We start from the raw sequence: 26,641 nt of genomic DNA, 5'->3' as shown, positions 1-26,641 counted from the left end.
TTTCCATTGTACTTTGTGCTCCTTGTCCCAGGCATGTCTGCATGTCTGGGATTTCTCGAAGTCTCTGTTCTTTATGTACGCATTATGCTCATTTATCCTGACATTTAGTTGTCTTGCAGTTTCTCCCATGAAGAAACTGTTGCATGCACAGGGTATTTTGTAGATGCAGTTTTTAAATCTTTCTTGTGTGTTGTTGGGTTTGGTTTTGGACAGGATGGGTCTCAGAGTGTTGTTTGTTTTGAACGTTGTGATGTTGTACATAGTTCCTATCCTTTTCAATTTTTCTGATAATCCCTTTACATAAATGGTATTGTTGTCATCTTTGAATTCCTTCTTGTGGGCGAGTCTGGAGTGTTTGTGCTATTTTATTGTTTATTTTCTTCAATATTCTGGAATTCCTTATTATTAATCTAGTCAAAACAGGTAGTCATTTTTGGTCAAAACCTTTACCTCTATCATATATGCATTTGATAATTCCTTTCGTGATGTTTATGTTGTGATTGGAGTGAAATTTTAACTATGTGTTGGTGTGGGTTGATTTTATTTAAACTTGGTTATATTATAATATCCTGTATCTTATTATTTTATGATTAGCACATCCAGAAAAGAAAATGTATTATTGTTCTCCTGTTACATGGTGAATTTGATGGATTCTTCTTTATTGTTGATGTCTATCAGAAATTTGTTCAATGTTTTTGGTCCGAGGGGCCAAATGAATAGCACATCATCTACATATCTCTATCATACTATGGGTTGTTTGTCTAGTTTGTGTACTGTGTTGTGTTCGAAATCATCCATGAATAAATATATCAGAAATAATCCGAAACTTTGCTTATAAAAGTCATTGTGTAGTTCAAAATAAGTAGTATTATTTGTGCATTAGCTCCATGATGGCATGATAGCTCCATGATGGATACATTTAGTTTGGTTTTTGTTGTCAATGTATAATATCTTTCTAGTTTGGCTCTTATTATTTTTAAAGGTTTCTCCAGTGATATATTGGCGAAAAGACTTTTACTCTCAAAACTGACTGGCGTATTTTTGGAATTAGGTATAATATATTTCTGCTGTTTTTGAAATACTGTGAGTTTTTGATAAAGGATGTTGTGTCAGTGGCGTGCGGTGACTTTTTCGAAAGGGGAAGCGATTCAATAAGGATACAAAAATATTTTCTTAAGGGTCGAGGGTCGAGCCACTTCCCACCTGATAACACTCTGATGCGCAGGGGCTCTCTATCAGCAAAGTGCTTATGTGAGACGTCCTGGGTACAAGGACTCACGCACTAAATCCTACCCTGATAAATGCGTGAGGCACTCTATTCCCGCTATTTCTAGTGACTAGTGACCTATCATTGATCTGTATTACTAGCTCGGGCCTTGAGTCCTCGCGCCGGGCTTGGTTTTCTTAAGAAGAATCCTATTTAAAAAAAAATAAACTCCGAGGCATTTTCCACAACACACAACTTTCACTAAAATGACACTTATTTATACTCGAGGTCTATTCTCATATCAATTTCTGATAATTGTTGAATGCAGTCTTTTTCAATGGATAATAGGGCTAACTTTCAAAGTCTGTCTTCGCTTGTTGAATTTCTTTTAAACTCTTAATTTGAAACTTTTAATGCATCTTAATACTGCAAAACTTCGTTCAACTGATGCACGATGCACTTGTGGCTGGGATAGTTAGTAGTACTAATTCACACAACTTGACCACTTCACACAGTGACTTGTTTAAACCAGTAGTAGTTATAAAGAAAAAAGAAATCCCAGATTTCTGGGTATTTCTTTATCATTAATGTCAGTTGTTTCATAAATGACACTGAGAATGCAAAGCTGGGATATCAAAAAAATTTCATTATTTAATCGTAGTGAAATAAATTCCTCTGTGGGAAATTTTGATGAATTATAATTAGAAATATTAAGATTATATATAATTTTACAAATTTTAAATTGTTAAAATTTTGAAAGCTAGAATTAATTTGTTGTAGAATATTATCAAAAGGTCTCTTTGTTTCCTCTGTTTTCTCTGTCTCTCTGTCTCCGAAATTATCAATCTTCATGATTTTTCTTTCATGTTCAAACTCCATATGTTCAGTTTTATCCCAAATATTTTTGTCTTATACAAAATGCAATACCATTTGACTTCTGTAAAATGTCAAATAAAAGATCAGTAAAAGGAAAAATCTCTGCAAAAAATTTAAATCGAAATATTCTTTAAGCGAATGTATGTAATACCTAATAAGCACCTCTTAGCAGCAGTAACAGTCGGAGCATCTCACTTTCGGGAAGGCGATAGGACGATCGCTTCCCCAAGGTACCAGAATTCGCGCGACTAGTGGGTGCGGTCATTGAACCCTGACCAATTTTTAAACGGGACAACTGCATGACAAGCGGCGATTTTGAGATGCGCTTCTGTCAGGAGTGGACCGATTAGTTGAATTGTGTGCATATTGAGTTCGTTCGTACGCGATTAATTTTTAATATTGTTCAATGCCTATTGCCTAGGTAATAATATATCTAGATTACTTGGAGTAGGGAAAAATTTTTGATTATTAAATATTAATTAATAATATATTTTCTTATATCGAAGTATAAATAGGGGAGCGGTGCTTCCCCCGCTTCCATGGACCGCACGCCTCTGTGTTGTGTTATGTGCTAGAGGCTGAATAATCTCTAAGAGGAAATTTGACAGTCTGCTGCAAGGGGAAACCATGCTTCTACAAATGGACCGTGATAGTCGTGACATCAAATCAATGTTGGCTATTGTGGAAAGGGTTCCAAACAACGCAAAAATTCACACGTGGTGTTTGTTTTTCGTTTTTATAATTGAAATATATTGCTTGTACGATGTTTAATTTTTACAAAATGGTAATGTGCTGGGTACCCCTGATTGTAATCAATGCTGATAGTATATTTCCCACCATATTTCCAAATAGGACTGGCTAAGAACCTGAAGAAACGCAGTAAGTACTATGTAGTGTGTAAATCCTTGATTTTGTGTAAGGCCATTTATAAAATTAAAAGCAATACGATTGATATGACTAACAAGGATTGTGTCTTTAGAAAAAATGTGCAGATGATTGTTAAAACAAAATAAAATTAAAAATGATTACACAAATCACGTGTATAGATGTCAAACTTTTGCTTTGTTTGGAAACCTTTTTGACGTTTTGACGTCACACTTTCTCGGTCCATTGGTTTGAGGGGTAGGTACTCTTTTGTGGGTTTTCGGAACGTATAAGTGTGGTGTCCTGCTATAGTGTGGTGTTAAGGCTCTTCTTTGCCAGCCTGTGAGATATTCCTTAAAGTGCAGTGATTTCTAAATTTTCTTTTCTAGTGATGTCATTGGGTCCTTTTTTATTTTGGTATACGGTCGCTTGTGATAATTTATAATGTTTGTGTAAAATGAACTAATACCTGTTGCCTCCCATTCATACACACCAATGCATTTAATTGCAACGTCACGCAGCCTTGAAGCACTTGCATGATTTGAAAACTCTTTTTATTGTTTTTAATAAGCAAGTTACATTTTTACGGTAAACAATTGAGTCAATATTACCATAGTGAATAAAATGTTTTATGTATCGTATGTTGACCTTAATTCAAAGCAAATTAATTATATACCTCACAAACTTATTATATTTAAATAAATCAAGATCCTTTCCTTCAGTTGTGACACCGATGTCAGTTTGTTTACGTTTACATACTACCTCAGATAAGATAATTAAGAAAATTAAATAGGAAACAAGCTGCTTACTTCGATACTACAGTTAGTCCAGGCCGCATCTGTTTTGAGATGGACGTTGAGAGGTGACTCATATTTCATATAGTAAATAACTTATATAATAATAAAAAACTCTAACATGAAGTAAAAACCACTTCTATGTAATAGGTATATTTACTAAAAATTTAAAAATCCCAATGGATTGAATAAAATATGTCCAATTCAGAACGTTTTCGGACCTATCAGTCCATCATCAGTGAATTCAAATACTTGCTAAATAGCCCCAGAACCAAACAATGGTTGTAATTATAATTCAATCTACATTATTTTGAAGTAATATTGAAAAGGCTAAACGCCGATGTTATAAGATATAACCTCCGGGAACATGGTGAAACCCTATCACGAAAATCAACCATCTTAGGCCAACGTTGACTACCAAGTATTTGAATTCACTGATGATGGACTGATAGGTCCGACAACGTTCTGAATTGGACATATTTTATTCAATCCATTGGGGTTTTTTTTAATTTTTAGTAAATATACCTATTACATAGAAGTGGTTTTTACTTCATGTTAGAGTTTTTTAACTATATGATATACAGCCAACCTAGGGAACTACACCTTTTTAGTTTATATATGACAGTATGGTCAACTTGGCGCTACAATACTTGCGATTAGCCACACAACGGAGCAACATAAAGCTGGACATATGGTTCATATCCAGATGTTACATCATAAAGTCTTCCCAATATTCTGTAGAGTTAGAACATCCAATAATGTACATCCCAACATCAGGACCTCCATGCAGATTAAACCCTTGAAGAAAGAGATTTGTAAACATTACAGCAAACTACATCGATTGTAAGTTAAACGTAACATGATTCTCTACTCAAAACTTTACAATTTATTAATCTTAATTCTTTTTTGTCAGACGTTCAGGATAAGGTAGATCATTCACATTCAGTTACATTTAATAGAGTCAATAATAAATTACAGGGCCGGCGTAGCTAAGTGGTAGTGTGCTTGGCTCGCGTGCCGGTGGTCCGGAGTTCAAATCCTACCACCGGCAAGAACAACTAGACATTTTTAACATGTTTATAGGCCCCAGGTCAGGAATATGTATAAGAAAGGATTGTCACAGCAAAAATTAGAATGGAGAAAGAAGACCTGAACATCATCGGAGTATACGGCCCAGAAAATAGTAAGCCCCAAACAACAAGGGAAATATTCTAAGATCAATTGCAACAAGTAGTAGATCAAGTTAGAGGAAAGTTGATAATACTGGGGGATTTTAACGCTCGAATAGGCAACCAAGTAATACCTGGAATTAAACAAAAACATAATGAGAATGTCAAAAACGAAAATGAAGAACTGATGATAAACTTCTGCACGAATAACGAACTTCGAATAAACAACACCTTTTTTGACCTTACAAAGACCAACACAAATATACATTCAATAATACCCGTGGACAAAGATCTATGATAGATTATATTGTAACTAACAGAGATATACATCCATCAAAAATAATTGACGTAAGATGCCTCAACTCAGCAGATGTAGGTAGTGACCACAACCTAGTATTATGTAAAATTAGAATCACCATGAAATGCTTCACACCTAAGAGAGTGGCACCAACACAAACAAAAATAAAAGTCGACGGACTAAGTACGGAATCCACGGAGTACTTATATAGAAAAAGAATATCAGAGAAGCTTGCTGATAATGAAATACTAGAAAACGATAACATCGAGGAAAGCTGGGAAAAACTCAAAAGTAACATAATTAACGTAGCAACAGAGTCACTTGGAGAGAGGAAAGTAACGAATACCAATATATCAAAAAAGAAAACCCCATGGTTTCGAGAGGAAGTGAAGATAAAATGTGAAGAAAATAAGAAAGCCTTTTTACAATACAGAACACAACAAACACAACAGGCATACAACCACTATAAAAGAATTAGAAACGAAACAAAAACTCTAGTCAGACAAATAAAAAGAGAACACTGGGAGAGTTTCTCAAAACAGATGGAACACGACTTCTACGGAACACAAAAGCAAATATGGAGAATGATCAGAGGACAAAGAAAAGAGATGAACGAACTAATAAAAACGAAAGACATTCAGAAGGAAACTTGGGCAGACTATTTTCGATCTCTGTTTGCTAAAGATAACGATAACGAACCACCAACACCTGAAGTGACAACAAACGAAGAAACAAATATTGAAGAAGCAGAGGTAACGGAAGCATTAAGGAAATTAAAAAATAGAAAATCACCAGGAGAGGACAGAATATCGAATGAACTCCTAAAGTATGGAGGACAAGACCTGACCAAACAATTATTAAAACTAATCCAAAAAATAATAGAACAAAACAGAATACCACAAGAATGGAGATTAAGCATTCTAATACCTCTCTTCAAAAAGGGATAAAAATCGGACCCGGAGAATTACAGAGGAATTAATTTATTAAACACAACACTAAAATTAACGACCAAAGTGATAACAAACAAACTGAATAAAATTATAACATTAGCAGAAGAACAGCAAGGTTTTATGTCGGGAAAATCATGCACCGACGCTATAATTATAATGAGGCAGATTCAAGAAAAATCGTTAGAATACAACAAACCGGCATACTTATGTTTCGTGGACCTTAAGAAGGCATTTGACAGGGTCAAATTAAAGGACGTTATCCATTTATTGTACGCAAGAGAGGTACCTCTAGGAATAATTAAAACTATCGAAAATATCTACCAGAACAACACAATAAAAGTAAAAGTAGATGAAGAACTAACTGACCCAATTGAAGCTGGCAATGGGATAAGACAGGGAGATTTTCTGAGTCCTCTGTTGTTCAACCTGATCATGGACGAAATAATAAAAAAAGTAAGAACAAAAAAAGGATACCAAATGGGAGAAAAACAACTTAAAATAATCTGCTACGCAGACGACGCAATACTAATCTCTCAAAGTGAAGATGATTTACAACGTATGCTGCACGAATTTAATATAACCGCTAGAAAATTTAACATGTTTTTTTCCCCAAAAAAGACTAAATGAATGGTTATAACAGCAGATCTAATAAGATGTAAATTAGAGCTGGAGGGTCAAATAATAGAACAAGTCATGGAGTTTAAATATCTAGGCATCACACTATGCAGCTACGGAAAGCTCGAAACAGAAGTGGAAGATCAGGTGAATAAAGCAAACAGAGACGCAGGTTGCCTGAATGAAACAATATGGAGAAATAAAAACATCGGAAAAGAAGTGAAAGGCAGAATTTACAAAACAGTCATCAGACCAATAATGACATACGTGGCAGAAACACGACCTGATACAGAAAGGACAAAAAGATTGCTAGAAACAGCAGAAATGAAAACATTGCGAAAAATCGATGGTAAGAGGATGTGGGATAGAGCTAGAAGCGCAGATATACGAAGGAGATGCAAGGTGGACAACATTAATAACTGGGTGAAAAGCAGAAGAGTAGAATGGAACGACCACATAAGCCGAATGACAGCGAATAGAGTAGTAAGGACGGCGAGAGACGGTTCCCCAATAGGAAGACGATCAGTGGAAAGACCACGAAAAAGATGGAATGACAACTTACTGGAGGCACATTGAAAAACAGACAGAGTAATGTCTGTTAAAAAGATGTCTGATAAAAAGAAGAAGAAGAAGAAAAAGAAGAAGAAGAAGAAGAAGAAGAAGAAGAGTTATTTTCAAGCAATTTCTGTAAAAACATATGAGTCATCTCTCAACATCCAAATGTACCTACGTACTAATAATTTTACAGATGCGCCCTGGTCTATGTGAGAATATTTTTCTAAATTTTAACAACACAAATTATATTGATATGATAATTGATATTGATTGATTATGCTTTTCTCTAAATAGATTAGGTATGTTTTGGTTTTGAATTAACATCGAATTTAATAAAAAATGTTAGTGTGGCAACGCTGCAATTGGCATAGCTGACGTCAGAACACACCTTCGTTTATTGACCATTCCGGTGGCATTCTGGTGCAACAAATCCCCAGGCAAGTTTTCTATTCAGGTATTTTCAGAATTCAGATGCTTAAAAACGTAACATTTTTACGTTATCTTGACTTTTACTTGATTTATTACGTTCTAGAAGGTTATAGGGTGTTGGTTGACACTAAATACTTGTATATGGAACATATTTTTAGAGGATATAATTATATATGGGGGCATCCATAAACTACGTCGTTGGGAAGAGGGAGGGGGGCTTGCTTATTTCGACAAAATACGACAGGGGGTGGGGGGTATGAGTGCACATTCGACGTCGTTTAATATATTGGTATATTTAAATTTGTCGCTATTGCCTCTATAAATATAATTTTTTACTAGCTTTTACCAGCATTAAAGTATCAGATATTCATATAAAAACGTATAGTTTTTGAAATGAAATTGAAAATAAAACAAAACGTTTACGAATAAATACACCTATGTTAAAATTAAAAAGAATTCTCTATAGATACTTTTATCGCATACATTTCGTTTTTATCAGTCACAGCCTTAAAATAATAATTAGGTAGTACTTTTGTACAGGACAACAAACAATAAGACATTGTTCTTTGGGTTTAAACAAGCGCTTCTATATATACAGAACAACGTCTGGAAGCAAACAATATTAAATTGTTAGTTCATTTATGTGCTGCATACTGTGTGTGAAAAAATAGTTCTGAAAGAATGAATGGAAATAAAATATTGTGTTCTATTTAGTTAGTAAGTCGTATTTATACTTAGAGAAGATTTATACGCAAAATCTTGGTCCAATGCCATTTAAATGCATTCATTTTTTTCGAATACTCAGAAAACTAATAAAAATTTTTGAAATATTTAAACGCAGATTGAGAGATTACATTATTACCGAGGGCCAAAAGTTTCTGAAAACATCTATAATGTTTATTTTAATAAGTTACAGGGATAAAAAAATAAAAATATTTAGTCTGATTTTTAAGTTCAAAAATTTCATTCAAAAGAAACCTTTTGTTTATTCTAAGGGACTTTCAGCCCTCGGTAATAATGTAATCTTACATTCTGCGTTTATATTTTTCAAATATATTTATTAATTTTCTCAGGATTCGAAAAAATAATGCATTTAAATAGCATTGGACCAAGATTTTGCGCCTACCCCCTTAATTGCTCTTGTTATGATACATTCGCAAATAAAGTTTCAAGGTTGATTAAAAAAACATAAATAACATTAATTTTTTTTAAATCACTCTAAGGGGGGTCGTGAACTGCAATGACGACGTCGACATGGGAGGGGGGGTTCGTCTGTAAACGACGAATTACGACGGAGGGGGGAGGGTATTAAAAAGTCCAAATTTTTTACGACGTAGTTTTTATGGATGCCCCTATTATAAGATATAAAAATCTAGGAAACTATGTATACTGGTAGTACCATAATAGCATTAAGCAAGTAAAATTATTGCAAGGTTTTCTATCCTTTGCTAAATTAAAAAGAAAAAATTATTGTCCGTTCTTCTTCTTCCTGTGCCTCATCTTTTAAGGATATTGGCGATCACCGCATTGTCCATTTTACTCTGTCTGCAGCGGGTCTGAAGTGTTCTATTGTTATTTTTCCACTCCACTGCTCTAAAATTTTCAACCAGAACGTGCGTCGTCTCCCCGGTCTTCTTTTTCCTTTCCAGTTTGTCTTGTTTAACCAATCGGAACAACTCATATTTTTCATTTCTTAGTATGTGACCAAAGTAGCTCATTTTGATTTTCTTCATAGTGTTGAGTTTTCTTCTTCTTCTTCTTCTTGTAATAGGACTATGTCCTGTTTCTTCTGTTACAGTCTTTGCTGCGATCCGGAGCTCCAACTCTCGTACCATCGTTTTTTGGGTCTTCCTATGGGTCGCTTGGTGTTGGGCTTCTGTGTTTTCGCCCAATGCGCCATACGTTCAGGGTCCATCCGATCTACGTGGTCTCTCCACATGCGTCGTCGCGCTCTTGTCCATCTCACTACGTCTTGAACGCCTAGCTCTCTCAATGTGTCTTCGTTTCGTATTCTATCTCTGAGTGTGATACCTCTTATGGATCTTAGGGTTTTCATCTCTGTTGCTCTCATTATTTGTTTGGTCTTTGTTGTCTCGGCCCTTGTCTCAGCTGCGTATGTCAGTACGGGTCTAACACATGTCTTATAAATGCGGACTCTGCTTTCGGTGCTCATATATTTATTCCGCCAGATTATAACCCTCAGCAAACCAGATATTCTCGCTGCCTGCTGTTTTGATTCCTGCCACAGATGCCTGTCGCTAGATATTTCCACACCTAAGTATCTAAAATCCATTACCTGTTCAATTATATTGTCGTCCACTACTAATTTACATATATAGTGTTGAGTATTTCTTTTTATTTTTTCATATTTCTTTGTTTCCGTGTTTGTGTCCATCATGTTTTCCACATTCTTCGATTACACCACATTTTAAAGCTGGCAAGTATTTTTTCAGTTGTGTCTGTAATTGTCCAGGCTTCTACTCCATATAAAAGAACAGAGAATACGTAGTATCTTAATGCTCTAGTTCTAGTTCTAATTTCTTTTCCGAGTTTTTCATTGCATAATACTGCTTTCGCTTTATTGAAAGCGTTTCTGGTCATCTCTATGCATCGTTTTATCTCAAGGCTGCGGTCCCATTGTTGATTTAGCTCACATCCCAAGTAAGTGTATCTGGCTACTTTCTCTAAAGCTTTTTCTTTCACGTAGATTGTTTCGTCTTCGACCTTGTTCTTACTGACAATCATGATTTTTGTTTTTTGTGTTTAAAGCCATTCCATACCTCTCGCAATCGTAGTGCAATTATCCAAAATTTTAAAGTCCAAAAAATCCAAAAGTGCAAAGCATTTCTCTGATCTCCGCAAGGGGTATTGTATCGTCTGCATATCTGAGATTATTCACTAGTGTTCTGTTAATTGATATGCCTTCATTCATGTCTTCCGGTGTCTCCTTAAATATCTCTTCTAAGAACATATTAAAAAATAGAGGGGATGGTATACATCCTTGTTGTACTCATCTTCTTATAGGTAGGTATCTATGGCTTTCTGATATCGGTATAAATTTGTAATGCTTCTCATATCATGATCATCTATTTCTGTGTTCCGTAATATGTTTGTAAGCCTTCTATGTTATATTTTGTCGAAGGCTTTTTTAAAATTGCTTCATTGTTCGTTAAAACCAATTAATTTCTCAATAAATAGTGGTTTTTTACATTTGTGATAGTGAAGAGTTAGAAGATAAAAAAAAACCTGATTGAATGTAATCTAAAGAAACAGCAAAATTTATTAACTCTAATTTTATAAACACCTAAAATACTTGTGCCTAATCGTTCAGTATTTTTCTTATACCATGTTTCATTGTTTTAAAGCCTACTGCCAGATGTTTTCCGTGATTAGCTTCTATTGGTCTGATAAAACATTTTGTCGATTTTTGGGAGTATTGGACAAATCCTTGCTCTGGTCTAGTGTAAAGGCATTTCTCCATTTCTCCACATGGTTCTAATTAATTCGTATATTTACGCAGTTTAGGTCTGCCAGTCATGTCATTTCAACTGGTATTATAATCATACCCGTACACTGGCGTTTTTTTTTTATTTTGTAGCACTGTGATCTAATTTTTTCTGCTCTATTGATATTTCTATTATTATTATATCTTCCATTTCATATGTTCGTCAAAAGAAGGCCCCCAAAATAAATATACAGAAAACCAAAGTAATGATCATCGATAGAATCAGAAGCAACCAATATAAAAAGAAACGTGGCAGGTTACCAAGTGGTCAGACAATTTTATAAATTATTTAGGCTTCACTATTACTAACAGTGGTGTATGAGAAGACGAGCTATGACGATGCATCACAATGGCCAGATCGGCAACAGCTAAACTCATAAAAATATCAAAGAACACTGACATTACAAAAAACACAAAATTACACCTTTTTCGAGCATTTATATTTCCTATCGCCACTTACTTGGGTTGAGACAACTTTTGTTTTTTTATCTGCTACCTCAACCCAAGTAGCAAAGTTTAAATGGAAGTTCGCCAGACACACCCTAAGGCAGAAGGATGAGAGATGGACTAAGAGTATTATACATTGGATACCGTGGAACCACAAACGAAAAAGGGGAAGGCCACAAATGCGATGGGCAGATGACCTGAAGAAACACGCCGGGTCAAAATGGATGCAAATTGCCCAAGATAGAGAGGCATGGAAGAAGGAAGAAGAGGCGTATATCCAAGGATGGATTTTTAGGGCTGATTAAATAGATAGATAGATCGCCACCTACGCTTCAAAAACTTGGACCATGAAAAAAGCCGATTCGAAGCGTATAATGGCATTTGAAATGTGGATTTCCGTGGAATGGACCGTAGAATGTTACGCATACCATATACCTCATATCGCACAAATCATTCAATACTATTGTTTGTTTTTTAACCACGACGAGTGATTCAAATTTACCGCGCCGTAATGCTTGTTTCTAATTGGTCCAACCGCAGGCAAGTTTATTCTACTGTTAATAAATTTTGACACTAATTACATTTATGAAATTTTGGCACTTCTGTCATTTTATAGGTTAATTAAGTATATCGGCGATTTTTTGTGTTTTCTGCATTATTTCTTTAATTTTTAGATTTTTAGTCTACTTTCATATAAAAACAGTTGTTTTTAGAACTCTTTAGCGATGTGTTAGTATATAATATGTATGGAATATCATCGAAAGCTGATATGATCAACGAAAAAAGATGAATTTGGTGACTTTTCTAGTAACTTTCTTGGGTGTGAATCTGTCTTTTTAGTTTACTCCTCTTGGTTAAAAATCAACTATAGCAAAACTTAACATAAACACTAGACTCAACACAACTACTATCAATCAAAATATAAGTACTAAGATATTTTGGACATAGAACTAGAAGAAGAGAAGGCATGGAACGAATAATAGTTAAAGTCAACGTGGCGGGCAAAAGATCCACAGGAAGATCTCCAGCACGATGGTCGAACCAAATAAAGGAATTTTATATGCTGGTTACTCATCCTACGAAGCAAAATAAGACGCGCAGGAGAGATAATTGGGCAGAAATAGTCAAACAAATTACACGACGCCACTAGATCCTTACGAAAACGAAAAGATAGAGGACGAGGAGGAGGAAGGAGTATACCCACCATTAAAAATAGAAAAATAAAATTAAATAAGAGAATATTAAAAACTAAATAAGGCTTTAAAATCATGTCAGTTTTAGCCCACATGCGAATTCAATCATTGCAAAAAACTTTGAATTGTTTTCCTTAAAAGTTTTTTATTTGAAAAATGAATAACTATTTTTAATTTCGTTGCAAAACGAAAATACAGCCGGATTGCAACAAACGAAATGGCATAGATGCCCTAGGGGCAACTGCTAGCAAAAAGATTAAGTTTTCACTCTAATGGCATATAAAACAACATAATGCTATTCTACATCCCACCAGAATAAAAACAATGGGAACATTCTCTGGTTACACCTCCGAGGCTTCTATACAATTTGCAAGCCATACGGATGCTGAGACTAAGGGAGATGAGGGAATTCTACAATTTACAATTCACGTCCCATCTGCTCAGCGCGGTAAAGTTCCAACGAGAATGGTTCCCTTGGAACTTTACCGCGCTGAGCAGATGGGACGTGAACTGTAAATTGTAGAATTCCCTCATCTTCCTTAGTCTCAGCATCCGTATGGCTTGCAAATTGTAGAAGCCTCGGAGGTGTAACCAGAGAATTGTTTTTATTTTGGTGGGACGTAGAATAGCATTATGTTGTTTTATATGCCGTTAGAGTGAAAATTTAGTCTTTTTTTACATATATTTGAGTTGCCTATAGTTGTAGTATCGAGGTGACAAAATGTATTCATAAATCATCATCATCAGTGGTGCTACAACCCTATAAAAGAGCTTCGACCTTCCCAAGTCTATTACGCCAGTCAGTTCTATCCATTGCCAACTATTGTCAGTTTGCTTCGCCTATTTTTCTACCATCCTCATCTATACCATCCTTCCATCTGAGTTTTGGCCTACCCCTATTTCTACTTCCCACATGTTGTGACATAAGGATTCTTCTAGGAGGGTTGTTCTGCTGTGATCTTGCTAGATGTCCTGCCCGTCTTAGTTTTTCTATTTTTATAAGAGATACTACGTCTTTACCACCAAATATATGTTTATATCTGTGGTATATCTCGTAGTTGTACCTCCTCCTCCAAACACCATTTTCACAGATGCCACCGAATATTCCTCTCAGAATCCTTCGTTCAAATATAAGCAGAAGGTTTTCGTCTGCCTTGGAGATGGTCCATGTCTCCGATCTATATGTCAACACTGGTTGTATAAGGGTTTTGTATAGGGTTATTTTTGTTTTTTGGCTTGTTTCTGCTTCTCATATGTCTAATCAGTCCAAAATAGCATATGTTTACTAGGATTATCTTTCGCTTGATTTCTTCCGTCATGACGTTCTCCTTGGTGATCAGGGAGCCTAAGTATGTGAATTTGTCCACCACTTCAAAGCTAGAGTTATCAAGAATGAATTGATGACCGATGTTTCTGGCTCTATAGTTGGGTGTTGATGCCATCATCTTAGTTTTCTCCTCATTTACTTGCAGGCCCATATTTTTTGAGACATTTGAGAAGGTGGTATACATTTCATCTATATGCCAAAATTTGGGATGATTTATTAAAAATATTTCCTCTGTTGTCTATTCGGGTATCATTGACAGCCTTTTCCAGGGCTATGTTAAAAAGCAGACACGCCAGCGCATCTCCCTGTCGCAGCCCAACATGCGTTTCAAACGCCTGTGATTGTTCGCCCTGTATTTCGACTATGCAAACAAATTTACGAATTGTAGCCTTAACCAATCTTATTAGTTTATCGGGGAAATGGACTTAATCCATGGCTTCATACAATTTATTTCTTAGGACACTATCATAAACCGATTTAAAATATACGGAACGATCGTATGTGTCGATATTTAATTCAATGGTTTTTTGTTTTTTCCAGTATTTGCAGTGCTGGATTAACCATTAGGCAAAGTAGGCAGTTGCGTAGGGGCCTCGACCCCAAAGGGGGCTTCGCAGCCCTCGCAGGGCCCAAAACGAAAACTATAAAATTGTTAAAATATAAAAATTTGCTAAATTTTTACCTTTACCCAACTGACAATATAATCTAAACAACATGTTTCTACGAGTTATATCTGTTTTGAGTAATACCTACTAAAATATTTTGTTTTAATGAGTTTCTTGAACTACACTATATTTAATTAGATTTTGTGTTTCTTGGGTTTCGGTTCAGTAAATAATGTTAAAATTGGAATTGGATTTTATATTTCCATTTAAATCGACGTTTCGGCGGATATCTCTCATAAAATATTTTTATACCTAAACTGTTGAAAAACATTTCAGGTAACCTAGTAAATACAAGATTTTAGCAATATAAGTACCTACAATGGGGTAAGGTTATATCAACCATAATAAATTTATTTGAATTTGGACATTTGTCACGTACATTCTATGAAGTTTTATAATTCTATTGTATATCTATACTAAAACTTAATATTATTGGCGTTGGGTGGTTTTATTTAAACATCGATGGTTCTTTCAATCTAATATTTATATCGAAGTCATTTTTTCTTAGTTTGGTTTTGTTCTTTGGAAGAGAATAATTGTGATCGTGTAGTTAGGTGCAATAGTTGATTTTATAAATTTGCACATCAGATTGATTAATATTTTATTCTAATAACTCTTCATTTTAAAGCAGTGCCAAGGCACTTTTAAGTGATCACCAGACACCTTAATTTTTGACTTAGTGTATTTATGTGTTGTGCTTGGTATAATATTGGAATTTAAGTATTTGTTTTGATCTCTACAATATTTAAACCAGGTAAGATATTTTCAATAAAGTGTATATAGTCCAGGGTAATACCTAAGGTTTTTTCCATGACACTTCAAGAGCAAGGACACTGAAGCGTTTTTTCGACAAGAATCCTCGCCTATAGAGCAAATTCTAACTATTTCCTGCGTAGGATCTGGCGGCCATTTTTATTTATAAACAATTTAGTGTCAAAAAACGGCATTTTTCCTTTTTTTTTTTCAAATCAATTGAAACCAGTGAAACTTATGGGTTTTTAGTACAAACATCTTCGAGAGTATGGAAAAAGCTTTAAAATGGATTATTTCAAAGTTTGATACACTCAATTGATACTCAAAGTTTGATATACTAATGGATTATTACAAAGGTTAATATAATTTCGAAAAAGGTCAAAGTTGCAAAAACAAATAATTTCTCATAACTATTGTAAAAATGAATGTACAGCTTTGAAATTATTGTCAAATGAAGGTTCTTTGGTGCTTAATATGTGACAAAAATTCAAAGCGATTCATTCGATTGTTTAAATTTTATTCAAATTGTTTATCACAGAGAGCATTTTTTTGCAATAACATGTCAGAAAAAAAAATTATGTTAGAACCAATACACCATTTTTACAAAAATACGACGTCAACCTTTAGAAAGCATAGGTTCAATAGGTTGCGTTAAAAAAAACCAAAATTAAAATTAAACAAAATTCAATAAAAGTAGTAGCTTAAAGTTATTATTAAGTTATATAATGCTCAAAATTTCTCAACTGATTTCTTAAATGTTGCTATAGATATTCCAAATAACTCTAAACTATTGCTGTGCTCATTGGCAGTTCGTAAAATTCTTGTAATGGGTTGATTTTGACCATAATTTGTAGTGTGGAATGGAATGTTGAAAATCTCAGTGTTACGAGTTCTTCTAGTATTAACATTAAAACTTATTAAACTTAGTAACTCTGGATCTTGAACATATCCATTTATAATCTTAAAAAGGAAACATAAATCCGCTTGACACCTTCTATGATGTAGTGGTGAGATATTTAGTATTGACAGTATATCATCATATGTGTATTGTTCTCTAATAAAACCAATCTTGTAAGCACATACCCTCAAGAATTTATTCTGAACTCTCTCGATACTGTAGATGTCACTATTATATGAAGGAGACCAAATGAGAGAACCATACTCCAAAACTGATCGAACTAAACTAAAGTATAACATTTTTAAAGTTTGTACTGAAAACTGATTACAGTTTCTTAGAATGAATCCCAACATTTTTAAAGCTTTAGCTGAAGTTTCGTTAATGTGATATTTAAAAGTTAATTTAGAATCAAAATTAATTCCTAAATCATTAATATTATGACGTGCCTCTAATGGTACATTATTTATACAATAATCATAATTTACAAACTCTCTTGATCTTCCAAAAGTAATTTTAAAACATTTTTTTATATTTAAGTACAGCATGTTTACCTCACACCAACTAGCTAAGCTTTTAATATCATTCTGTAACAAAGAGGCGTCAACTAGGTTATTTACTATTCGAAATATTTTAAGGTCATCAGCAAACATTAGAAAATTACTACTTTTAATCACTGAGAATATATCATTAACAAATAAATTAAATAAGAGAGGCCCAATATGAGACCCCTGAGGAACTCCTGAGGTTACAGATACTCGTTGAGATAAACAGTTTCCATATTTAACATACTGACATCTACCAGATATATAACTACCTATCCACTCAATTATTTTACCTCCAAATCCATAGCCTTTTAATTTAGCAATAAGCAGATCATGTTTAACTCTATCGAAGGCTTTAGAAAAGTCTGTGTAGATAGCGTCAACCTGACCCTTCTGTTCAACTGAATTAGCAATGAAATTAGTATACAATATTAAGTTTGTGCATGTAGACTTACCTTTAGAAAAGCCATGTTGTCTAACATCAATTATATCTTTACAATTCCATGTCAAAAAGTTATTTACAAGGCCCTCAAAAAGTTTGGGTAATACAGATTGGTTACAAACCGCTCGATAATTTTAAACATCATTTTTATTACCAGACTTAAAAATTGGTGTTAAATAACTAGTTTTCCAAAAATCAGGAAAGATGCCAGTACTCAGTGAGGAATTAAATAAGTAAGTAGCAGATAGGTTTTACGAGAGTAAAAATGCAATGCTTGAGAACATAAGCTGGCAAAAAATCTGGTCCAAGCGATAATTTCCAAGGCATCTTTAAAACACTATCAATTATGTCTGAGAGCCCAATACTATAATTATTCACATTTACACTCTGCTGATAGTTAAAAATTGGGATCTGATTAACTTTAGAATTAGAATATGTAGTTGAGAAAAACTTACTAAATAAATTAACTACGTCTTGAGCATTATCACCTGTACTATCACCGTAGGACATATTAGATGGCAGATTATAACTTTTACGTTTATTATTGATATACTTCCAAAAATGAGGATTAGATAGAATCCCATTCTCAATGTTATTCAAATAGTTAGTATAACATTGAGAGGAGACTTGTTTACATTCATCTCTTAACTGAGAAAATCTTAAATAATCATCCCTTCTACCAAATAATTTATACTGCTTATGTATTTTCTTTTTTAAATATATCAACTTCCTTAATTTACCATTAAACCAAATCGGAAACGAACTTGTTTTAAATTTTTTGATCGGAACAATAAGTCAAAACCTGTATACATAAAATCATAAAATACTGCTAAGCTGTAATTCACATCATCTGATAAAAGTAAGTCCCAATTAATACTTGAAAAGTAATCATTTAATCCGACATAATTTGCATTTTTAAAATCATAATAAAATTCCTCGTAGTTCAGTTGATAATGCTTTCCAAAACCAGTTAATTCTACAAGTATAGGCGAATGATGGATACTATTATCAAATAGCGAATCAAGTGGAATAACTACATCAACATTGTTTAAATTTGTAAATACTAAATCTAGAAAGACATTACGACTGTTAGGTAAAGTGTTCATTTGAAACATGTTAAAATAACCAAAAGAATTGGCCAAATACACAGCAGGAGAGTCATCAGGACATTCAACATTTAATCCAAAGTTGTCATTACTCCAGGAAGCATTTGGTAAATTATAATCACCACACAGTACCAAGTTTCCACACTTCTCCATAACATATTCAACTGAACTGCAATGTAACATGTATACATTTAGGTCGGATGCAGGAGGGATATAAAGTCCACCCATAACTATGCACTTATTATTAATTTTCAGTGATACAAAAATTTGTTCTACTTCACAATCAGGGATTATCACTTTCTGCGCACTTATGTCATTTTTAACAGCAATCAACACACCTCCACCCCTAGTTTTTCCTGTAGCAGCAGGATTGCGATCATTTCTGAACACATTATAACCAATAAGTCCTAATTCTGCATCGCTATAATCACAAGTTAACCAAGTTTCCACCAAAATGATTATATGATAATTACATTGAGCTATGGCAATTTCCAGAGACTTTAGTTTAGTTTTTAATCCACCAACATTTTGATAATAAATTAATAAAGGAGGTGAGCTTATATGTTTCGTTGTGTCTAGTTTTTTTGTGTGGAATTATCATTTTTGCAAATTTCAGGTATACCTTTAACATATCGTATAAATAAATCTTTCTCACCTTGTTCTTGGCGTTTTTTGAGGTCCTCTTTAACTTTATTGAGTTTGTTGAGTTGCTGGGGAGTTAGATCAGAAGTTATAAATATCTTTTTTGCTTTGGCAACGTGAATCTTATTTTTTTAAATATTCATTACATCAAAAGAATTTGTTAATACAATTTTTAGGGAACGAGCACCATTTTTGTTTTTCTTACCAAATCTAATAGCTTTGACAACTTTAATATCCTCTTGAGTAATATCCTTGAAAATTGAGGTCACAGTAGCCAAATCATCAGAAGCAGCATTTCTTCTATCCACAGATTCACCTAGATTATGAATGATTAAGTTGTTCATTCTCTTTTGTCTTTCAAAACCTCACTTACAATATCCTCTTCTTGGTTTTTAGAATTCTGCAATTTCATATCATTAACCTCATTCTGCAGTTTTTCAATTAATTTGAATAGCTTTGGAACACGTTTTATTCCAGATTTACATTCTTGACACAAAAACTGCAGAACACGATTCTTCTTTAACTCCATAACCCTAATTTCTGATGAACACAGACCAGAACAATAAGTATCTTTGTGAACTGGGCGGTCACAGCTATCACAATAAAGCATTTCTTCTTCAGTACCATCTTTCTTGCATTCCATACACTCCATTTTCTAAATTAAAATTTAAAAGCCGGTCCTGTACACTAATGAGCTTTATCAATTGCCTACAGATAATGGACAAGTTCAGCTTTTTCGTGATCTGTAAATTACCACAAAACACTGAATTATTTTCTGTTAATTGCAGATTAACCAACTATTACACAATTGTATTAAAAACACTGTGAATGCAGGAGATACCACAAAAATTTGCTATAAATTGATACTAAATTTATAATTAGTTTCACTGTTTAACTTAAGATATTTTGATTTATTTACAGGAAAATTATTACAATTATATATATTATTACAATTTTTTATCAATTATTATGTATATATAAATAATACTACTTATTAGTTGTGCATCTAAAACAGAGTAAAAAAAATAGATTTTTTTAAAAAAGTTATTCAAAAAGTTTATAAGGAAAAATTGACGATAATTTTGCATAATTATTTATTACTAATAAATGCATTTTTTATTCACTGTTTTTAAACCAATTTGAAAGTCTAGCTCATGCTCTTTCATTTGACACCTGTAAAATTTTTATCACCTATTAAGCACCAAAGAACCCTCATGTGACAAAAATTTTAAAGCTGTACATTAATTTTTATAATAGTTATTGTGAAATTATTTTCTATTGATTTGAAAAAAAAAAGGAAAAAGCCGTTTCTTGACACTAAATTTTTTATAAATTAAAATGGCCGCCAGACCCTACGCAGGAAATGGTTACAATTTGTTCTTATAAGTATTACCTGTCGAAAAAACGCTTTAGTACCTTGAATGTTGAAGTGTCACGAACAAGGTATATTTTTGTCTTATTATCCTGGCCTAATATACAATAGATCAGAAGTTCTCAAACCAATTCAAGACCGAGAGAGGTGTTAGACAAGGATGCGTATTGTCACCTGACTTATTTAACATTTATGGTGAACATGTCATGAGGATGGTTTTAGAAGGATGGGCTGGTGGAGTAATAGTAGCTGGTAAGAAAATCTCCAATTTCCAGCAAATGAGCAAGAAATGTTTGATCTTCTGCGAAGAGTTGAGTACGAAAGCAATAGAGTTGGTCTGAAAATCAAAAAAACTAAGACAAAAATAATGGTGGTCGACAGATTTGACACTATTCAACTGACTAACATATTACAGGAATACCAGATAGTAAACACCTTTGTCTATCTCTGGTCTAGTATAACTAACGATGGTAACTGTGAAGCAGAAGTTCGGAGACGTATTGGTATGGCAAAAAATGCGATGAGTCGCCTAACTAAAGTTTGGAAAGAAAGATCTATCTCTCAAAATATCAAGATGAGACTGGTGAATGCCCTTGTATTCTCAATATTTCTATACAGAGCAGAGACTTGGACTCTTCGCGCATGCGAGCGCCAAAAAATTGATGCCTTTGAGATGTGGTGCTGGAGAAGAATGCTGCGCATACCTTGGACAGCTCATAGGACAAACGTTTCCATTATAAACCAACTCAATATTAAAAAAAGGCTGTCCACAATATGTCTGCAACGAATTCTGCAATTCTTTGGTCACGTAGTTCGCAGAGGTGACGACAGTTTGGAGAGATTAATTGTTTCTGGAAACGTTCCGGGGAGAAGATCAAGAGGACGATCACCAACTAGATGGTCTGACCAAATAAAGCATTCAGCTGGAAACTCATTCTGCGAAGCTTTTAGAGCAGCTGAAGATAGAGACCAATGGAGAAACATTGTTAGGAATATTGGAAGAAATCACGATCCTCAGTAATGGGGAAACGACAGGAGAGAGAGAATATACAATTCATATCGTGAACCACATGTGAGAAGGGTACATTGCACATACGCCGAACGGTGATCGACGGTCGTGTGTGTGTGTGTAATATCCCATTCTCACATGTGGTTTACTATAGGAATTAGGAAGGCCGATATAACATCGACCGTCCAAAATCGGTGTATGTGTGTAATTAGCGTAAGTCAGGCTATTAACGGTTGTGCGTTACTTCGTCAGAGGAATCAGTGGCGGCACTAAGATCCTGTAGGCCCCCCGTAAGGTTGTTTACCAGATCCCCCATAATACTGCACGATCACCATCATAAATGGTTGTAGGCTTAAATGATGCCCGAAATAAAATAAAAATAATATACGTTATTCTTTAAGGAAAGGTAAAACATCTATTGAGATATCTGACACAATTATTTCATAAGACGTCACAATATTATCTAATTAAAGAAAATTCAATCAAAATAATTTATAGTCAATCTCAAAATTAAATGCATTGTTACCCAGTTAACAAAAGATGTATACACTCAATGGATTTAACCAATTTTCGCTATAAAAAAAATGAAAAAATTTTAGTAGGCCTTAATAGCAATAACAATATTTTTATTCCTGTTATACATCAGCAGTCACTGAAAGTAAAAAACAACCATTACCTCCGATTTCGTTGAACCTCTGTCGATTTTCATTCAAATTGGTGAGGAGTTAGAGGATAGAGGATACGCCAAAAAATGAAAGTAAAATTTTACCCTGGGGGTTGAAAATTATATTATTAAAAATAACATTTGTTATATAAAGTTAACAATTAAAATCTATGTTCTTTAATAACTCAAAAAGCATTTATTTATTTTGATGATTTGATATAACATATTTTTTGCTAAAAATTCATCCCTCTGTCCATTTATGAGGTTATTTTTAATAAAATAATTTTCAACCCTTGAAAAGGGGTGGCAACCGCCTCTGTTTATATGATCAGATCTGTAAGTTTCGTATATTCAAAGTGCTTATCTTTTAAACAAATTGGTTTTAAAGTAGAATTTTTAATTTTGAAAAAAATGCTTTTTGTTAAAATACCTTAAAAAATTATTAGAGGTACCAAAAATCTCAAACCATAAAAAAGTAACTTTTTCTTAAGGGGCCTCTTAGCTTTGGTTGCCTAGGGGCTCAAGATTCTTAATCCGGCACTGAGTATTTGGCTTAAGCTCGATTTCATAATAAAATTAAAGTGGACTTTAAATTTTAAGTTGGTACCTTTATTAATGGGATTGTAATACACATTAAAGTGAACTTTAGTTAATGTTCACTTTAAGTTGATTATGAAACCAGGCGTTAGCAGTAGCACAATATTCATAAATAAAACAAATAAAAATCAGTTATCTTTCTATTGTCAAAGACTATGTACCTACAGTTCGGCTGCCTGATAGAAAAACATAGTAAGTGCTAAATTTTAAAAAAATGAATTACATACAGAATCTTATTTACTGTGTTTTTGCGCATCGGATAATTCTGAGAAATTAATCAAAATTCGTATATTAACTAAGATTTGAAAGTGTGTAAACACAGTAAGTGACTTTATCCGGACAATTTCAGTGGATTAAAACACAGTAAGTACGAAACATTGAAAAAACACAGTAACTGACTCAGGCTTACTGTGTTTTTCCATGTTTTAAACAATTACTGTGTTTTAAAATCATCAAACACGATCTACTACCACTTCTTTTTCGGCACCACAACGTTGCACTATGATTTTAATTTGGAGATTGCCTTGCCTCATCTCATATCCAGAGCAGTTAACTTAAGGTGGCTAAGTTGAACATGTCTCGTCACGCGTCAGGAAAAAATAGTAACCGAGTAATTCTGCCAAACGTATTTATTCTATGGATCTCCAAAAAATTAAATTGCTTCCTATCATGTCGCAAATAAAATCCAGTTTTTTTATAACCAGGCTTGTGGTATTTAATGAAACGTTTGCTTCTTTGGGTAATGCTAGTCATTATAAAAGTTACTGCGTTCTCTGTCACGAGGCAATTGGAGGTAGAAAGGCAGAAGCAATAACAGATTCGATATTGAAAATAATTTCCCAGGAACGTGATCTTTCTGAATTTGTATTTTGGGCAGACAACTTCACAGCACAAAATAAGAACTGGGTTCTCTACACAACATTAATTAACATCGTCAATCGAAGCGAAGGTCCTTCTAAAGTATTAATCAAATACCTGACAAAAGACCACACTCATATGAGTGCCGATGGAGTACATGGAAACATAGACAAAAACATTCTAAAACATAGAAATGTCTACGACTTTCAGGAATTATGTGACTTAATACAGTCTAGCAGGGTAAACTTGAATGTGATTCAGTTGACGGAATTTCACGGCTGGGAAAATAAGAAAAAAATATTCACCAAAGGTTCTGGCAACGAGACAATGAAAGACTTCCAGTTAAAAAACGTCGTTGAAGTTTGCTTTACGAAAGGAAGTCGAAACCTGGAATTTAAATTAGATTTTGATGACGAATTTACGAAATTGGATTTCTTGCAAAAAAGTATCGTCTTGATCACGTCCCACAGTCGTTACCAGTTCGAAATATAGCAACAGCTAAAAAAAAATACTTAAGAATTTAGTCCTATTGATGCCAGCAAATAGGCAAATCTTTTGGAAAACCCTTCCCGAATCAGATGTATCATCCGATCTAAGCAATAGTGGGGAATTGGTTGGAGAATTTTAATCCCACCAATATAGTGAAAACTAAATTTATTTTGTTTATTATTTCTTATTATTTTTCATTCTGTACTATTCACAATATTTTGTGATTAATAAATTAATGTTTGAATTTTGTGAAAAAAGTTTATTTAACATTTTACTTGCCACAGAATGAAATGTGCTGAACGCTCTAAATTTGCAATTAAAAAAAAATGATAACAGATTTCACTTTTTCCGTCGTTATTAAAGAAATTTAAAAAAATTATTACTTTGCATTAAAAACACAGTTATTGCACTTACATTATTAAAATATTTTTACTATTGTCCACATGGTATTTGAAAAAACACAGTAATTTCATTTACTGTGTTTTATTAAAATAATTTTTATGTTATTTATTATCACAAACCAAGTATAAAAACAAAGTAGAAGTTGCCTTTCGACAAAAATATTCATTATATTAAATAAAACCGAATAGTAAGTAAATCATGCAGTACTGATTGTATAATGCCATTGCATAAAATTAGCACTTCAACTGCAATAATATGGAAAGGCTGCATTTTTTTGTAAAATGTGATTTATCTCAAAACTTGTGCAATTGGAGTTACTGTGTTTAACCGTATGGCAGCCGAGTTGAATTACCCTATAATCTATGGATGCCTGATTGACCGCACGTATTTTATGTTTTGTCTCACAAAGCCTTGATGTCAATATCGTCAGTATGTCGTTAACCGATCTGTCGCTTGAAATTTACAGCACCTTTTGTAACGTTATTTTTAGAAATTGAATGCGCTGCTGTGCTTGATTGTCGCATGGAATGATTAATTAAAATTGATAGTAGATCACTATCGAATCAGTTCTCGAAACAAAATTTTCCACTGTAGTTCTACACTAAGAAAAATAGCTATCTTACACAAGTAATTAATTTATTTAAATAAATTTTTTGAAAATTCACTTTTAAGAACTCAAATCAGAATCTACCTTCCTTTTATCCTTCATTTATGTTGTCTCCTATTTATTAGTCATCTTAGCCTAAAATCAATTGACAGACCCCTTCCAGATAACTAAAGGTCTAAAACAGGGAGATGGGCTGGCACCGACTCTATTAAAATAGATATGTATGGAATATGTTATAAGAAAAATGTCTATAGACCCAAAAATATTATTGTTTATTAAGTCTAAGCACATTGTAATAATGTAAAGCAAAAGATGTAAACTTGAGGTGAAGAACCGTAAGAGACATCACAGAACTTTATGCGGAGCTTGAAGAAAATGCAAAAGAAGTAGGGCTAGCCGTCAACGTAGATAAAACTAAAGCCCTAATACAAGCAAGGAAACAATGAAACTGGCACAATTTGACATTACACGACGCTAACATTGAAGTAGCAAAACAGCTCACATTCACATACCTGGGTGTGCAGCGAGGAGGAGGAAATGCGAAAACGCATATTGCTGGCTAATAAAGCACACTTTTCTCTGACGCAGGTGTTTGGATCCAAAGACATCCATAGGGAAGTAAAGTTTAAAATATATAAAACCATCATACGACCAATAGCAACATATGGAGTAGAAACAAGGATCATGACAGAAAAGACAATATATATATATATATATATATATATATATATATATATATATATATATATATGAAAAATAGATAATTGCATTTCAGTTAGATTCGAACCCCACCGGTGCCCCGACTAGTTTCGACTCATGTCAAGTCGTCATCAGGAGACACTAGGTAGGTGTTCGAAGCTAACTGATTTGCCGCTATTACTTCGTGAATTTATAAACTAAATCCAACAGAGTATACTTAGTACGACCTCTATATGTGAAAAGAGAAAATAAATATTCTCTTGGTAGCCCGGCGAATAGCAAAATCAAGCTTTATAACAATAAAGCTATGAAAGGCGATGTAACGGAATCCTTTTTCCGACAATACATCATGCAAACACCGTTTGGGCTAACCAATTCGTCTCTTACTGGAGAATACAGTAAAATGAAAAATAGATAATTGCATTTCAGTTAGATTCGAACCCCACCGGTGCCCCGACTAGTTTCGACTCATGTCAAGTCGTCATCAGGAGACACTAGGTAGGTGTTCGAAGCTAACTGATTTGCCGCTATTACTTCGTGAATTTATAAACTAAATCCAACAGAGTATACTTAGTACGACCTCTATATGTGAAAAGAGAAAATAAATATATATATATATATATATATATATATATATATATATATATATATAATATATATATATATA

At 33.7% G+C, this 26,641-nt stretch overlaps 1 protein-coding gene across 2 annotated transcripts in view; it reads right to left on the bottom strand.

Moving 5' to 3' along the window:
* The window catches only part of LOC114337497 (facilitated trehalose transporter Tret1), a 283,346-nt gene that overhangs the window by 175,972 nt on the left and 80,733 nt on the right, over nt 1-26,641 (bottom strand). The window contains exon 1 of one of the 2 annotated variants that reach the window (XM_028287950.2): nt 3,757-4,136. The exons of the other annotated variant lie outside the window; for it this stretch is intronic. Within the exon in view, the coding sequence (XP_028143751.2) occupies nt 3,757-3,818 (62 nt within the window). The 5' untranslated portion in view covers nt 3,819-4,136. Of the gene's footprint in view, nt 1-3,756; nt 4,137-26,641 lie in introns of those variants that run through there. 2 annotated transcript variants of the gene reach the window in all.

This window comes from Diabrotica virgifera, chromosome 10 (assembly GCF_917563875.1).
Source record: "Diabrotica virgifera virgifera chromosome 10, PGI_DIABVI_V3a".
NCBI classification, from domain to species: domain Eukaryota; kingdom Metazoa; phylum Arthropoda; class Insecta; order Coleoptera; family Chrysomelidae; genus Diabrotica; species Diabrotica virgifera.
The sequence above is the reverse complement of the archived record's forward strand: the minus strand, read 5'-3'. Positions and strand labels throughout refer to the sequence as shown.